This window comes from Cydia fagiglandana, chromosome 15 (assembly GCF_963556715.1).
Source record: "Cydia fagiglandana chromosome 15, ilCydFagi1.1, whole genome shotgun sequence".
NCBI lineage: Eukaryota > Metazoa > Arthropoda > Insecta > Lepidoptera > Tortricidae > Cydia > Cydia fagiglandana.
In genome coordinates, this window is record NC_085946.1 from 15,539,796 (window position 1) to 15,557,567 (window position 17,772).

General features: G+C 40.6%; 1 protein-coding gene and 1 long non-coding RNA gene across 2 annotated transcripts in view; both read left to right on the forward strand.

Annotated features, from left to right (window-relative positions):
* Positions 1-16,772, forward strand: part of LOC134671507 (anaphase-promoting complex subunit 1) — a 36,527-nt gene extending 19,755 nt beyond the window's left edge. The window contains exons 13-26 of the mRNA XM_063529373.1: positions 117-279; positions 939-1,118; positions 4,159-4,329; positions 5,327-5,542; positions 7,461-7,584; positions 8,792-8,993; positions 9,534-9,662; positions 9,878-10,011; positions 12,219-12,324; positions 13,288-13,430; positions 14,346-14,520; positions 15,294-15,433; positions 15,898-16,000; positions 16,309-16,772. Of these exons, the coding sequence (XP_063385443.1) occupies positions 117-279; positions 939-1,118; positions 4,159-4,329; positions 5,327-5,542; positions 7,461-7,584; positions 8,792-8,993; positions 9,534-9,662; positions 9,878-10,011; positions 12,219-12,324; positions 13,288-13,430; positions 14,346-14,520; positions 15,294-15,433; positions 15,898-16,000; positions 16,309-16,737 (2,415 nt within the window). The 3' untranslated portion in view covers positions 16,738-16,772. The remainder of the gene's footprint in view (positions 1-116; positions 280-938; positions 1,119-4,158; positions 4,330-5,326; positions 5,543-7,460; positions 7,585-8,791; positions 8,994-9,533; positions 9,663-9,877; positions 10,012-12,218; positions 12,325-13,287; positions 13,431-14,345; positions 14,521-15,293; positions 15,434-15,897; positions 16,001-16,308) is intronic.
* On the forward strand, positions 6,113-6,857 carry LOC134671518 (uncharacterized). Its single transcript, XR_010099226.1, has 2 exons — positions 6,113-6,348; positions 6,667-6,857. It is a non-coding gene; the product is annotated as an uncharacterized LOC134671518 (long non-coding RNA).
* Positions 16,773-17,772: the final 1,000 nt, after the last annotated feature.

Genomic DNA, 17,772 nt, shown 5'->3' on the forward strand with positions numbered 1-17,772 from the left:
ATTTGATAATTAAAACAACGAAAGTACGTTAACACAGCTGATGCTTTATTCCGACTAACGGCATGCATACAATATTATAAGTACCCACATATCTATACATAACAGCTTTTTTACAGGGCACTCAGGAAATGTCAACCGAACACGCGGGTTTCCTGATGGCCTTAGGGCTGAACGGGCACCTCAAAGATATGCCCTTCATGAACATGTATGAATACCTTGTTCGCTGCAATGAGATGATCAGTGTGGGGCTGCTTTTGGGCATCGCTGCCACTTATAGAGGTGAGTTCATATTTTCTACTTATGCCTTTATAAAGCAGAGGGAATATATTTCCCACCTGATTTTGCACTTTATTTCAAACTAGTAGGGTTCAATTTTGCATAATTTCTTATGCCTTATGCCTTATAAAGGGTTAAACCGGAAAATCGCAGGGCAATTTTGGATGAGACTAGCCCGGGACCGGGATAAGTGGCGTACACGAAGAGAGGCCTCTGCTCAGCAGTGAGCGATTGAAGGCTAGAATGATTAATGATGATGGTGACTTAAGACGGAATTATTCAAGATCAAAATAAGTTTTTGGCAAATATTTCATTTTCATTGTTGACTGTACTTTTTTTTTTCTACATGCAACTAATACTCATCGAGACAATTCTAACAACCCCAACCACAATTAATTTGCGTTGTTTTATCACAGAGTTCCTATGGCCACCTTCTATCTCCATCATTAGATCAGCTCCATATCATCATAATATTGCATTGTCATCTGATATACATATGTATGCAAAATTTCAGCTCAAACGGAAATCGGAAAGTGGGTCAATTTTAGCCTCCAAGATTTGACCCATACTAACTAACAGGGCAAGTTAAATAAAAGCTTAAAACGCTCAGAAATACAACCAATATTTACAATTAATCTGGAATTTCAATTTTTCGTCCTCAGGTACCATGGACCTTCAAGCCACAAAGATGATGAGTATCCATCTTGAGGCCTTATTACCTCCAACGCACGTGGAATTGGACATACAACACGGAATATTAGTATCGGCATTATTGGGATTGGGTCTTGTGTACCAAGGAACCCAACATGCTCATTTGGCACAAGTGCTGTTAATGGAAATTGGTACGTATTCTTCATTAAATAGGGAACTTATTACTTCAACACGTGGAATTAGACATACAACACGGAATATTAGTATCGGCATTACTGGGATTGGGTCTTGTGTACCAAGGGACCCAACATGCTCATTTGGCACAAGTGCTGTTAATGGAAATTGGTACGTATTCTTCACTAAATAAGGTACTTATTACTTAAACACGTGGAATTAGACATACAACACGGAATATTAGTATCTGCATTACTGGGATTGGGTCTTGTGTACCAAGGGACCCAACATGCTCATTTGGCACAAGTGCTGTTAATGGAAATTGGTACGTATTCTTCACTAAATAAGATTCATATTCGTCCACATAAAACATTATTTATTTATATTTCGTGGGATTACCATGAAGATTTTACGAACAGAATGGCTGACTTCTTAAGCGCCGAGAATTAAATTGTATAATGCAGCATTTCCCAAACTATGGGTCGCGAGCGAATATTTTGTGGCCAATTTGAACTTTAGCATTCCGATTTAAGGTTGAAATTGGATTGCTCTTTCAGGAAAACTTGTCTTCAAATTAATCATCAAAGCTGGTTCAATTGGATTCTATTTGTTTTTTTTTTGGAAAACCTTGTATAGTTTGGTGCGGCCTGTGCCCTGTTTATCAAAAGCTTGTAGTACAAGTGGAAGTCCCTTTTTGTCAGCTTTTGTTAGAAAGGGATAGTGTCCGACCGAAGGTTCGGTTTCGGTTTCGGTTTCGGCCAGTTTCGGCCAAAAAATCATGTTTTGGCTGTAGTTTCGGTTTCGGCCAAAAAACGGCCGAACCTTTCGGCCGGACCGAAACTTACGAAATGGTACTTCGGAATAAGACCAAAAGTTGGGGAATAAGTAGGACAACAATATTAATACCTATGACATATTATACTGATTCATGTATAGGTACAAAAATTAATTGCTTTATTATAAAACACAATTCCACTAATGAGGGCGCCACTGGACGCTCGACGCAGTCTTAAGAGATTGTCAATACCTATAACACGCACACTGTCTAATTGTTTCGGAGTGAATGAGTGATTTTTAGTGTCCGACCGAAACATGTTTTCTTGCCGAAACCGAAACCGAAACCGAATGTTCGGCTTTGGCTCTAGTTTCGGCCGAAACCGAAACCGAAACCGAAACTTTTGTAGACTTGTTAAAATCGTTGAAGAAATGTCATAAAACCCCTTTTATACACATATTATAGGGCTGTCAACACCCAATATCCTTGAAATTGATGTTACTTAAGCAGTTTTTTAAGAAAATTACTAGAGTTAAACCAAGATAATTCTGCAACGATTTTGATAACACACGCTGTGCAAGTGTTATTTTAAACGTCAAAACTTCTATGAAATTATGACGTATAAATAACATTTGCACTAGTTGCACTGCGTATGCTATCAAAATCATTGCAGAATTTTCTTGGTCTAACTCTATTCATTCACCAGTCAAGTTATTAACATACAGTAGATACAGGGTCAACCAAAAAACCAACCAAAAACGCAAGCGCGAAATTTTTTGTTGACAATATCGCAAGGCCGGGTACCAATCTTCACCTGGGCCTAAAAGTCTGAAGTGCCCCAGTGAGGCGAACTTTCATGCGAAGTCAAAGCCGTGCTTCAGGCTTCAGGACTACTCGTAGTAGTTGAGCACAGACTCCAACCAATGTCCATTGTATTAAAAAGCGAGACCGCAGGCCGAGCATGGCGCAGCGAGGCCAAAGGCTAAGCTGAAGTAGAGGACATGTGGAACATAAACCAATAGTAAATTGAGGTAAAATCACTCATTCACTCCGAAACAATTAGACAGTGTGCGTGTTATAGGTATTGACAATCTCTTAAGACTGCGTCGAGCGTCCAGTGGCGCCCTCATTAGTGGAATTGTGTTTTATAATAAAGCAATTAATTTTTGTACCTATACATGAATCAGTATAATATGTCATAGGTATTAATATTGTTGTCCTACTTATTCCCCAACTTTTGGTCTTATTCCGAAGTACCATTTCGTAAGTTTCGGTCCGGCCGAAAGGTTCGGCCGTTTTTTGGCCGAAACCGAAACTACAGCCGAAACATGATTTTTTGGCCGAAACTGGCCGAAACCGAAACCGAACCTTCGGTCGGACACTAGTGATTTTACCTCAATTTACTATTGGTTTATGTTCCACATGTCCTCTACTTCAGCTTAGCCTTTGGCCTCGCTGCGCCATGCTCGGCCTGCGGTCTCGCTTTTTAATACAATGGACATTGGTTGGAGTCTGTGCTCAACTACTACGAGTAGTCCTGAAGCCTGAAGCACGGCTTTGACTTCGCATGAAAGTTCGCCTCACTGGGGCACTTCAGACTTTTAGGCCCAGGTGAAGATTGGTACCCGGCCTTGCGATATTGTCAACAAAAAATTTCGCGCTTGCGTTTTTGGTTGGTTTTTTGGTTGACCCTGTATCTACTGTATGTTAATAACTTGACTGGTGAATGAATAGAGTTAGACCAAGAAAATTCTGCAATGATTTTGATAGCATACGCAGTGCAACTAGTGCAAATGTTATTTATACGTCATAATTTCATAGAAGTTTTGACGTTTAAAATAACACTTGCACAGCGTGTGTTATCAAAATCGTTGCAGAATTATCTTGGTTTAACTCTAGTAATTTTCTTAAAAAACTGCTTAAGTAACATCAATTTCAAGGATATTGGGTGTTGACAGCCCTATAATATGTGTATAAAAGGGGTTTTATGACATTTCTTCAACGATTTTAACAAGTCTACAAAAGTTTCGGTTTCGGTTTCGGTTTCGGCCGAAACTAGAGCCAAAGCCGAACATTCGGTTTCGGTTTCGGTTTCGGCAAGAAAACATGTTTCGGTCGGACACTAGAAAGGGACTTCCACTTGTATTACAAGTTACAAGCTTTTGATAAACAGGGCACTGGATAAGGTTCAACTTGAATATGGTGGGCTACATCATTATAATTGTACCAACTTAATTTATCCTGCCCACAATCATTAATTAATTCAAATGAATCATTGGCAGGCAAACCACCGGGCCCTGAACCGGAATCCTGCGCCGAACGCGAAGGTTACGCTCTCGCCGCCGGTCTAGCCCTGGGGCTAGTCTGCGTACGCGCAGGCAAAGACGCGCAACCACAGCACGCTACGGCCCTGAGGACATACATGCTCGGCGGCGAGAGGGTTAGCAAGCCAGGTATGTAAAACAATGTGAAAAACTCAAACATTGATTATAATGAAGAAATTATTGACGCAGTGAAGGTGCTTCCAAATCTATTGTAGACGCCAAAGGGTCGTTCCGGTTAAACAACAACTTTGCCCCCTTGTAAAACAAATAACTATTGCTCGAGCTTGACACGCCGCCTGCCTGTGTAGATAAAGTAAATTAACAAGTGAATTATTGTTTATTATTATATTAATGAAGCCATCGGTACTATAATAAATGCAGATGTATAATACTGTTTCATCGAGCAAGCGTAATTCATCGATAAGCAATATCGACTTTAGCCGCATCCTAAAGTCCATCCTGACGACCGGTCTGGCCTAGTGGGTAGTGACCCTGCCTATGAAGCCGATGGTTCCGGGTTCGAATCCAGGTAAGGGCATTTATTTGTATGATGATACAGATATTTGTTCCTGAGTCATGGTTGTTTTCTAAGTATTTATATATTACATATATCGTTGTCTGAGTACCCACAACGCCTTCTTGAGCTTACCGTGGGGCTTAGTCAATTTGTGTAAAAATGTCCTTTAATATTTATTATTATTATTTATTATCCTTGTTGACAGCTCGGTTTATTACCCTATCGGAAAGATCGTTTGGTGTCTATTATAGCGAATTCACCGCGCATGTTTGCTATAGATTACACATCTAATAAGCACACTTTATGCTTATATACAGGGCGTCCCACGGCTATGCCACATGGAGGGAAAGTACCTTGAATATTGTAGATGGAACATTTTACTGAAAGAAGACATTGTAATTTAAAAAAATAATTTAAACTGCATACATAGATTTTTAAATATTTACATAGTTGGACCGGGAATCGAACCAGCTACACGAGAAATAAAATAACCCTGTAGCTTTATCATACCGATCGAAAGGCTTCATCATAAGAATTATTTTTTGCTAAATAACATAGTGTCAGAAATGGGTGAGATGGGGGGTTCTCGTTACTATATCTTTTTTTTAGGTTCCCAACGCGACAAATTCAAACAAAGCTCGTCCATCCGCTCCGGTTCGGGCGTGAACCTGGACGTGACGTCACCCGGCGCCACTCTAGCGCTCGGCCTCATCTACCTGCGCTCCAACAACGAGGCCATCGCCGGCTGGCTGGCGCCGCCCACCACCGCATACCTGCTGGACTTCGTACGCCCTGACCTGCTCATGCTGAGGATTATTGCTAGAGGTATGTTGACTCAATTGTATGCTAGATGGCGCTGTTTAGGGCGACGTGATTCCTATATCGCGCTAACGATGTGTCGACGTGGAATCTTTAAGTAGTGAGAGTGATTGTCAAGAGGCCGTCGCCGGCTGGCTGGCGCCGCCCACCACGGCCTACCTGCTGGACTTTGTACGCCCTGACCTGCTCATGCTGAGGATTATTGCTAGAGGTATGTTGACTCAATTGTATGCTAGATGGCGCTGTTTAGGGCGACGTGATTCCTATATCGCGCTAACGATGTGTCGACGTGGAATCTTTAAGTAGTGAGAGTGATTGTCAAGAGGCCATCGCCGGCTGGCTGGCGCCGCCCACCACGGCCTACCTGCTGGACTTCGTACGCCCTGATCTGCTCATGCTGAGGATTATTGCTAGAGGTATGCTGACTCGATTGTCCGCTAGATGGCGCTAACGATGTGTAAAATATCTATAAGAAGAAGGTGTTTATTGATTTCGACTTATTTGTGAACAGCACTGCGTATTTATTTTTATTTTATTTTATTTTATTTTAATAGGTACAATAACATAATGCAGGCAAACAACATTATAAAATATTTCTTACATAAGCAACTTATACATTACTTACATTACGATTATAATTGTACACAACATTATCATGGAATAATAATTATTAAGCTAAATACCAATTTTGACTAAAAAATCTTCTGTTATTAAGGATAATAAAAGAATATAGTACAATAAATAGTTATAGCACGATAAGATAATAAGTATTTACTTACAATTTTGGGACAACAAAACATTTTTGAACTTAGGTAAAGACATATTAACTCACATTATAGACGGGTCTAACGCGAATTATATTCAATTACCTTTATTTACCGACGTTTCGACACAGGTTTCACTGGTCGTGGTCGCGGCTGACTGATTGTCCCAGCAAAATGTCAAAACAGAGATTTGTGCATCTACCCGACGAAAAGTGTATGGAAAAGTTTGGGGTAGACATCACATTTTCAAACCACCCACCACACATAATGTTAATTATTGTTTGTATGTTGAATATAATTCGCGTTAGACCCGTCTATAATGTGAGTTAATATGTATTCAAAACGCGAAAGTTTAAAATATTATAGGTAAAGACATGTTCAAAATATCTAAATCAATATCCAAGTTATTATATAAACGACACATTCTAAAGATAGGCGCATTATTGGATACATTGTTATTAGGAACCATAGGCAAGGCAAACAATTCTCGATTCCGCGTTCTCTTATTGTAGGCTCTAATGGAGACATAATCCATGAGGTTACTGTCGAGACCACCATGCACAATTTTATGGAGTGTAACCAGATCAACAACATCGCGTCGGGACGATAGTGATTGTAAATTATATGCTGACAGTCTATCTGTATATTCGGGAAGCGCACGACGTGTTTTATTTTTAGCGGAAAGATATCGTAAAAACTTTGCCTGTATTGATTCCAATCTATCAGAGTGTGTTTTATAAATTGGGTGCCAAACCGACGAGCAGTATTCGAGCGTAGTTCGAACTAATGCGGAGTATAGAACAATTAGGCTGTTTGACACTTTGAAAGGTTTTGCAGTTCGCTTGATAAAACCAAGCATACGATTGCATTTCAACACCATATGTTCATAGTGACAACGGAACGACAATTCACTATCCAATATTACTCCGAGATCTCTAATGGAAGAAACCCTAACCCTTATTGGACCTCTGACCTGTTCATGCTGGTATATAAAATTCTATTCACCTATAAACCCATGCCAGCTTTCAATAACTGGCCACCTTATACTAAAATGAATTCTATTTATAGGTGAATATAATTAATTTTTGGTTTGGGGTGGCCAGTTACTGGCGAATTACCCTAATATATAACCATACATACTGATTTTTTTTTGTTGCCAGGCCTAATAATGTGGGACAGCATAGAAGCCAGCGAAGAGTGGATCGAGAACCAGGTGCCTTCTACCATCAGACCATACTGCTTCGTTAAACCCACCGATGAAAACATTGATTATGAAGCTATGAAGTAAGTAATATTAACCTCATAAAACATTGATTATGAAGCTATGAAGTAAGTAACCTCATAAAACATTGATTATGAAGCTATGAAGTAAGTAATCTTAACCTCATAAAACATTGATTATGAAGTAAGTAATCTTAACCTCATAAAACATTGATTATGAAGTAAGTAATCTTAACCTCATAAAACATTGATTATGAAGCTATGAACTAAGTAATCTTAACCTCATAAAACATTGATTATGAAGCTATGAAGTAAGTAATCTTAACCTCATAAAACATTGATTATGAAGCTATGAAGTAAGTAATCTTAACCTCATAAAACATTGATTATGAAGCTATGAAGTAAGTAATCTTAACCTCATAAAACATTGATTATGAAGCTATGAAGTAAGTAATCTTAACCTCATAAAACATTGATTATGAAGCTATGAAGTAAGTAATCTTAACCTCATAAAACATTGATTATGAAGCTATGAAGTAAGTAATCTTAACCTCATAAAACATTGATTATGAAGCTATGAAGTAAGTAATCTGAACCTCATAAGACCCACCATATAAAGTTTTCGAATTTTTAATTTGAACCTTATTTAATAAGTAAATTAGAATGAATTTAATTTGTTTTAAAAAGCAATGAAACAAAATAAATGCTATTTTATATGGATCATGAAAGGTTCAAATTAGTTAGGTTGCACGAATATGTACATTGTAATGTACATTCAGTCTCAGGAGGTTAATTAGAAGGAAGTTGGGTAAATCGTCAATTATGTACTGGCTACCGGCCAATAACTGGCCACCCTATACTAAAAATGAATTCTATTCATTTATAAACAGAATTCATTTTAGTAATAAGCATTCAACAAGTGGCCAACCTTCAATAACTAGCCACCTTACAAATCTTACAATAAATCGTTTCCGAGAAAATACAATGGAAACCAATTATGCACTACATCTGTAATAGGGTCGATCAACTATTTCTTGTTGTTATTCTGTCCCATCAGCCAGGAGACAATAGTAGCATAGTTTCTTAGAAGAGCTGCTGTACCATGTTCTACAAACGTGCTTAGTAGATGTCACATGAGAGGCCTATCAAAAAATTCAAGTTTGGTTCGTTTAAATGCGAAATAACTAGTATTTTAAGAGTGACTCAGGAGACCGTAACCATGGCAACTAGTGACAAGAAAAAGTTGATTCACCCAACATTTTGTGTTCAGCCAAGCATACTGCAACATCGTCGCCGGAGCGTGCTTCGCGCTAGGCCTCCGGTTCGCCGGATCCGGTGACGAGGACGCCAGAGACGCCACATTACATTACACCAGACTTCTCCTTACGGTCCGGGGGAAGAGTATAGCGGAGTTGGCTGGACGGTCCACGTTGGAAGCATGTCTGTGCGTGTGTCTTCTGTCCGCGGGAATGGTAAGTTAATTTACCGATAGATGGCGCTTCACCCTTCGACGTTCATGTCTACCTCGCGCTATTAAGATTTTTCCTAAATGACTGGCGTTGGAACGGGTATGATTCGAAATCGGCACGGCAAATTGTCAATGTGCAAGTAGTAATATAAAATATCAATTTAACTGTACCTGCGGGCGCACCACGGTTCCATTTTTTTATCGCTTGTCATCATGCCTGTCACGTTCTAACGAGTATGTAAGTGCGAAAGGGACGGGCATAGCGACAAGCGATAAAAATGGAACCGTGCTGGTATATAAAGCCAGGGGTTAGTAGCTGGATCGCGAGAGACGTCACATTTCACTACCAGGCTTGTTCTCGCGGTCCGGGGGAAAAGTATAGCGAAGTTGGCCCGGTTGGCCGGACGGTCTACATTAGAAGCTTGTCTGCGTCTGTGTCTTGTTCGCGAGAATGGTACCTCGTTCAAATTAATGACTTAATTTTCTGAGAGATGGCGATTCTACTAACAAAAGTGATTTGCCAGATTTTTCCTTTTTTTTTCAGATAATGGCGGGTCGCGGTGACATCGCGGTGCTGCGCTACTGCCGGCGCCTGCGCGCGCGCGTGCCCGCGCCGCCGCCCGCCGCGCCGCCGCCCTCCGCCCCCGCGCCGGCGCTCACGCACGGCGGACAGGTAACGAACATTATAAAACTATTTACTCGACTATAATATTCGTTACGGAACGATTAGAATTTAAGGTATAATGAATGAGTGCGGATCTAGTTATGGAGATATTTAACAATGGTGAGTCTTTCGAGGTTCCCGAACTCGAGTTTTTAAGGATTTCCAGAGAAAGCGACGGCAAAAATGTAAACGTTTTCGGTAGCTAAATTATCTCATAATTCCAGATGGCGGTCCACTGCACGATAGGCCTCCTATTCTTGGGGGGAGGCCGGGGCACGTTAAGTACGGCACCTGAGGGCATTGGCGCGCTCGTGGCTGCGTTCTTCCCAAAGTTCCCCACCCACAGTGAAGACAATAGGTATTGCAAATTTGTAGAAACATGCCTTCAATGGAATTGGCAACTGTCAAAGGTTTACATAGATGGCGCCATCATAGCTTGCCCCTTTTTCTATGAGATTTGTCTTAAAGGGCTGACATCCCAGGCATAAAATTCCATTAAAAAACAAAAATTTGACACAATTCTAGGGATTGACAGGAAAGCTATGCTGGCGCCATCTGCTAAATACTTCGACCGGCCAAGCCCATTAAAGTTAAACACATAATGAAACAATCTAAAGTGTCATTCTATGGAACTTGCTAACTATGTAAACAAACCGCCATATTGAAACTGTCAAAAATGATGAATTTACTAGGGACTTTTCTACTTACACATACATACATACATACTTAGCAAGTTCCATAGAATGACACTTTAGATATACCGGGTGTGGCCTGTAACACGAGCAAATAATTAAAACATAGATTATACTCCTCAAACGGTGACACTTTTGTTCAACAACTTTAAAAAAATATGAAGTATTTAGACTCCCTATTTTTCATACAAAATAAATATTATTTTCAATGGACGCCATCGCCACGCCATATCATTGTGATTGACGTTGCTTGTCACGCCTTAAACATAACAAAATTCACAATACATTGCGTCTTAGAATAAACTTTAAAGTGTATTAAAAATCAAACCACAAGTTATTTTTAAAATTTGCTGAACAAGTGTTGGTCAGCATGCAGAATACGGCCTACAGTTTAATTTTTTGCTCATATTACAGGCCACACCCGGTATATAATTGTGAGTTCCTGTTATTGGCTTGCTGTATCTACTATAATGTATAGGGACCGTGCGAGTTGGAGGGTCTGCCATCTTGTGGCCTGAATCGGAATCATAAACTGTACATTGACACTTCACGCGAAGTGCTGCCCTCTACAGTTCACGTACATTTTCTTGTGCATTGTAGGTTCTGCCATCTTGAGGGTTACATTGGAAGCTTAAAATTGATATTTACACATCGCACCAAGAAACAGGAGGATCATGTGCTGCCCCCTACAGTTCATGCACGCTTATAATGTTATATTCAGCTTATGTTTAATGTCATAGCTGTTGGATCTTCAAATAAATTAATAAAAAGCGGCCAAGTGCGAGTCGGACTCGCCCATGAAGGGTTCCGTAGCAGCAAGTAACATAATAAGCGGTTAACGATTTATGACGTATTAAAAAAAAACTTCTTACTAGATCTCGTTCAAACCAATTTTCGGTGGAAGTTTGCATGTACATCATATATTTTGTTTAGTTTTGTCTTTCTCTTATTTTAGAAATTACAGGGGGGAGACACATTTTACCACTTTGGAAGTATCTCTCGCGCAAACTATTCAGTTTAGAAAATAATAATATTAGAAACCTCAATATCATTTTTGAAGATCTATCCATAGATACCCCACACGTATGGGTTTGATGAAAAATATGTTTTGAGTTTCAGTTCTAAGTATGGGGAACCCCCAAAATTTATTGTTTTTTTTTCTAGTTTTCTGTGAAAATCTTAATGCGGTTCACAGAATACATCTACTTACCAAGTTTCAACAGTATAGTTCTTATAGTTTCGGAAAAAAGTGGCTGTGACATACACGGACAGACAGACAGACAGACATGACGAATCCATAAGGGTTCCGTTTTTTGCCATTTGGCTACGGAACCTTAAAAATTATAGCTGACTGACTATAAATAACGTTACCTATAACGTGTAGCGTTAACTATAGAATATTTCTTTCATCAGAGTTTTAAATACAGGTACACGTGTCACAGGCCCGGTTTTTAATATGGTGACATATTAAAAACCGGGCAAGTGCGAGTCGGACTCGCGCACGAAGGGTTCCGTACCATAATGCAAAAAACGGCAAAAAAAACGGTCACCCATCCAAGTACTGACCCCGCCCGACGTTGCTTAACTTTGGTCAAAAATCACGTTTGTTGTATGGGAGCCCCACTTAAATCTTTATTTTATTCTGTTTTTAGTATTTGTTGTTATAGCGGCAACAGAAATACATCATCTGTGAAAATTTCAACTGTCTAGCTATCACGGTTCGTGAGATACAGCCTGGTGACAGACGGACGGACGGACGGACAGCGAAGTCTTAGTAATAGGGTCCCGTTTTACCCTTTGGGTACGGAACCCTAATAAACCCGGAAATAAACGAAACCCTAATAAATTACTATCATCAAAACTTTTGTTACAGATATCACTTGCAGGCGTTCAGGCACCTCTACGTGTTGGCCGTGGAGCCCCGGCTCATTTTACCACGAGACCTGAGCACGGGGAAACTATGCTACGCACATATACAGGTACGCACATGTACACTATGACAATATTTCGGATATGACATATTACGCAAAACTCTGCGCAGAGGGCGCGACTATCACAATCCATCACAATCTGGGGTTGTACCGCGAAACAAGAAATTCGAAATTTCGTTGTCTAACCTCTCTATCACTCTTGCATATTCGAGCGATAAAGAAGCAGACAACTAAATTTAGATTTTCGCGTTTCCCGGTAGGCCCTTGTTAACAAACCGCCTTGATGCATCAATGTCATATTAAGGCACAGTAAGTTACTCTATGGTTTACTAGCTAGCTTAGTGCTGCACTCTATCGACAGAACATTTCAGTAATACCCCCTATTTGAAGGATTTTAGCCAGATCTGAACGCACCTTAATTGAGGTGACCACGAATTTTAAGTCCGGAAGAGATCTTAGGGATAAGTTCGCCTTTGTACTACATATAAAGGCGCAACAGAGATAAGCACATTTATTTATATTTACGAGCATTTTATAAGTGGAAATAGGATTTTATTATAAACTTAATGTACTTACGTATGTTTGCAATAAGAAATCCGCAACGCATGCTTCGTCCGGTGGCTACAAATGCAAATCAGCAACATGCCTCGTCTCAAACATGATATCCGCAACAAGCTTCGTCATTATAAAATCTAAGAAGTTAACATATAACCGTCCCGAATCGTACCTGGCTCAAATGTCCCCATTACGTTGGCAGCGTTACCGCGCTGAATGGCCAATGAGATCTGTTGGACCAGGTACGATCCGGAACGAGGGTCGCACCCCCTGTCCCTCAGCCGCCGATCCAAATCCCTCACAAAGTCCCTAGCCTCCACAGTCCACGGTCCTGCAGTCTCGACTACTACTGGGACAAAGTCGTACTTTGGTTCCAGGGCAGGCGCAACTAAACGAAAGCGCATGGCTTTAGGGTGTTCGATAAACTATGTTGAGAAAAAACTTGGATATTCACAGGTGATCGACCTCACAGGCGCCGTTCGCGAAATGAAGGCGCCCTGCATCATACCTGAACTAGACACACTAAGGGAGGTCAGGGTGAATGACCCCCGGTACTGGCCTATAACTTTCCAGCGTGATCGAAATTGGGACCAGTTGAAGTGAGTATATTCAAAGCCAGTTATTACTGAAATATTACCGGGTGATAGATCTTGAAGGCGCCGTTCGCGAAATGAAGGCGCCCTGCATCATACCTGAACTAGACACACTAAGGGAGGTCCGGGTGAATGACCCCCGGTACTGGCCCATAACATTCCAGCGAGATCGCAATTGGGACCAATTGAAGTGAGTATGGTCAAAATTAGTTCTTGTTGAAATGTTACCGGGTAATAGATCTCGAAGACGCCATTATCCCTGGCCTGAACTAGACACATAAGGGGAGGTCAGGGTCAATGACCCCAGGTACTGGCCCATAACATTCCAGCGAGATCGAAATTGGGAGCAGTTGAAGTGAGCGTAGTTTTGCTTTTCTAGTAAGAAATAGTCCGCAAGCCAGCACTACGCAATAAGATGTAAAGTTAACAATTAATTAGGCATTTCATTTAATCATTCCTTTGTCCACTCCACAAAAAGATCTTATGATTATTGTATATAATTCAACACAACCCTGTAAGGGCACTGCAATAAAATTACAAACTAATCAACTGGCATTTAGCTAAGTCTACCCATCTCTGTTTTAAGGGAGTTCCCTCTGCCAAGAAACTGTCGTGCAGTTTGGCAGAAGTAAAACTGTACAAATAGGGTTTATTTCGCCTGAATAAACGATTTATTTATTTACCTATTTATTTTACTTATTTCCTGTAACTCGGCTTTAGGCCTCGCGTAGAGGCGATATGTGTCGAACGCTCCGGCCTTCGGCCCTACGGGGCGGTCGGACTTCTGCCTCCGCTGGGAAAACGTTGCGGCTAGTTGAAATAGCATTCACTGCCAATAACACGTATGAGTCTTCATTTTGTATTGGAAATGGGGCGATTGGCACTGAAATTGTTAAATTAATTCGTTTTTTTTTTTTCCAGAACACTTCTAGAATACACCTGGTGCATCGACATAAAACAGCGAGCTGGTTGTCTCTCCTACCTGGATGACCCACAAGGGTTCCTCTCCATCCTGGCGCAGACCCTGACCCTGGACAACACCAACATCTGGTCCGTCACGCCGGAGAATATTGAACTCTTCACCAATGATGACAAGGTATGATATTGTTTAAACATAAATCTACTAGAGCAGCGATCGGCAACAAGCGGCCCGCGGGCCGCATGCGGCCCTGGTACCTCTCACTTGCGGCCCGCGAGGCTTCCTGGCTAATTTGTATGTAATATTGATAAGCGTCAATGTCTGATAAAGTCATAAATATTACCAAAGTGCGGCCCGCGTCATCTTCGTTAACTACTATGTGGCCCTTGGCTGCTAAAAGGTTGCCGACCGCTGTACTAGAGTATACCGTGCATCGATATAAAACAGCAAGCTGGTTGTTTCTCCTCTTTCTTACTGGCATATTTGTGCGAGCTAGATATACATAATACAGGATAGCAAATGACTCGACCTATCTGCCGTTTTAATTTGGCAAACGATGTACCAAACACCCTGTATATAGAAAGTAAGCTACGTAGACGTTAGCGAACATGTCAGTATGACACTGATAAAGATTCCGACATACAGGCGCGTTTTTCGGGCGGGGCGTGAGCGTTTTATATGTAAAAGCGGCGCGCCCCGCTCAGGCCCTGCCCGGGAAACGCGCTTGTGTGACAAAGCCTTAAGGCAAAGGCAGTCATGGTAAGGCTACTAAGGACACTCTCTATGTACTATTACCCTAAAGAAATGATTATATTCCGTTCTTTAAAAATCCGTATGGGTCAAAGGATAGCGCGATCCAAAGATAGCGTAATGCCATCTACCGTGAATTTCAAACAACATTAAATTTATCGCTATCCTCAGTCCCTTAATCTAATAATCTTTGTCCCCAGGTCCGCAACTTTGTAAAGCACTACCCATCCAAAGATAGTACGTCGTCCATCTGTGCAGACTGTCTGCTTATACAGAAGAAACGGAAAGGATTGAAGAACGAAAGCTTTTTGCCTAAGCAGTGCATCTGTAGGACTTACAGGTAGGTTTACAGTTTGAGAACTATTAATATTTATATTTTTCAGACTAAATAATAAGTGTAAGCTAAATGGACACGAGAAACATCATTCGAACTTTTCAAATTGATTTATTTTTGACCTCAGTTTGCGTCACTCATCGCACTCAAGAATCCTAAAAGTTGTTGATATGTTATATACTGTAAAAGCCCGAAGTACGGCGAAACCTAGGATTTACCGGTAAACCTATGTTTTACCGATGCCGACCGGTAAAAGCCCGAAATGTTAACAGTACATCTGGTGCTCCATTACGACACCCTGTGCTATAATAAGCACATTACGTCAATACGTCGAAAATTTAAAGGGCCAAATGTACTGTAAAACGTTTCGATTTAAAATCTCCCTACGGTCGTGTTTTAAAATTCGCCGCACTCGTAAATTTCCTATTTTTCGCACTTGTATCGTAAATAAATGAATAATTTTGTTGTAGCCGCGAGGAACGCGAATACGTGCAGAGTCTCAGTATGGTGACGTACGAGTGTGTTGTGAAAGATATACTCTGCGCGTTACCCATATGGACCACATTCTTGAAGGTAAGTTGCCATATTAATCGTAACATTAAGTAAATAAACGGTTTAACAATGTACCACGAAAAGCCCTTATATAGCTAATTAGATCGAAATCGTTTTAAGATACCTCTAAATCCGCTTGAACCATCATAAAATGTGACGTTACCTATGAAAAGGGACCTTATTATCGATGGCGCTTACGCCATTATTAACGTAGTTCCGATATAAATACAATGCCGCGCGACGCTGTGCGGCGTAAGCGCCATCGACAATAAAGTCCCTTTTCATACTCGTAGATAATGCCCCAAATAAAGCCACGTATTTCCTTTCAGATAATAAAAACAATGAAATCCGACCCCTCCACCTACCACATCTGGCAGGTGAAACTCCTCCTCTCCCAAATAGAAGCTCACAACAAGCGCGCCCTCAGCGACATGAAAATAGACGGCCAAGACCAAAACGAACCGCTCATGTCCAGCGAGTTCACCTTGGCCATCAAACAGAAAGTTGCACACATATTTGACAGCTGGGAACATAAAATAACACCCTATCTAAAGAAGTACTTAGGTCTACCTAGTACTAGAAAGATATCTAGCACGGATGATGATATAAAAAAGATTCTATGCGCGTTTTTGATCTTTCACGATTTGCCGCGCAACGTGTTGAAAGGAGCGGATTGTGAGTTGGAGGGCGTTATGGCGATGGAGGGGTTAAGTTTGAGTGTTGAGGCGGTTTATAAAATTGAGTCGATGTTGAGATGATAAAACATGTAAAATATAAATTGGAAGGCTGTATTCATTATTGGTTTTTGTATTTACCACCATTTAAAAACTGTTTTCATTTTGATCCATCAATGACTTGGCAAGTTGAGATGATAGAATATGTTACGAGATGTAACTTGGATTGTTTGAAGTGATTGTACCACTGCTTACATTTTTTTTTAATGGGTTACTTTAATTATGTTGCTCGTTGCATTTATAATATTTTATAAATAAGTTACTTTTATTAACCTTTTCGACGCCGTGTCAAACATAAAAGCAGTCACTCGGACGCCACGTCACTGATGTGTCAAAACTGAAATTGAACTTTATGCATATGCACGTAGGTCTATGTTGCTCTGTGGTCTGTAACCGATTAATGCGTCTTTAGCGTTGGACTGTGGTGCGGATATATCGGTCATTGGCGTCCAAAAGGTTAAAAATTAAATTAGTTAAGTTTTAGAACAGAATTGTAATTGCTTATCTGTTGAAAATCTATCGAATCTCATAAATTTTTAATACAATTGTATTAAACAATTACCTACATAAAGTGGTCAAAGAATTAAGTGAAAGCCGGTCTTGTCACTATACTATAAGGGTATGTCTTTTTGCACGCAAAGCAAAATCATTTACTTTAATTCACTGAAACGCTTTTAAATATGAATAAAGCGTATGAAATAAAAATTGTTTTTAAATTCCATTATACTTACACATAAATCGTACTAAGAACGTTTCCACATTGTCCGATCCGATATCGGATGTCGGAAGGTTTACTTCCTTTAAATGGATAACTACCAGGCGCGGATCCACCGTTGTGGGCACGGTGGGCATGCCCACAACCCTAATAGGGTGCACTATTGATTCCCCGAGTAGAATTTATTGGTCGGGGAATCATCAGGTACCCTCGAGTCGCACTTGGCCGATTTTGGAGTGTCTGTGACCACAACCTTTTTTGAGGGCTGGATCCGCGCCTGATAACTACGACCACAAATGTGGCTTTCCAAAGAAGGGTCCCGGACATGGAGCATAAGGACCCTT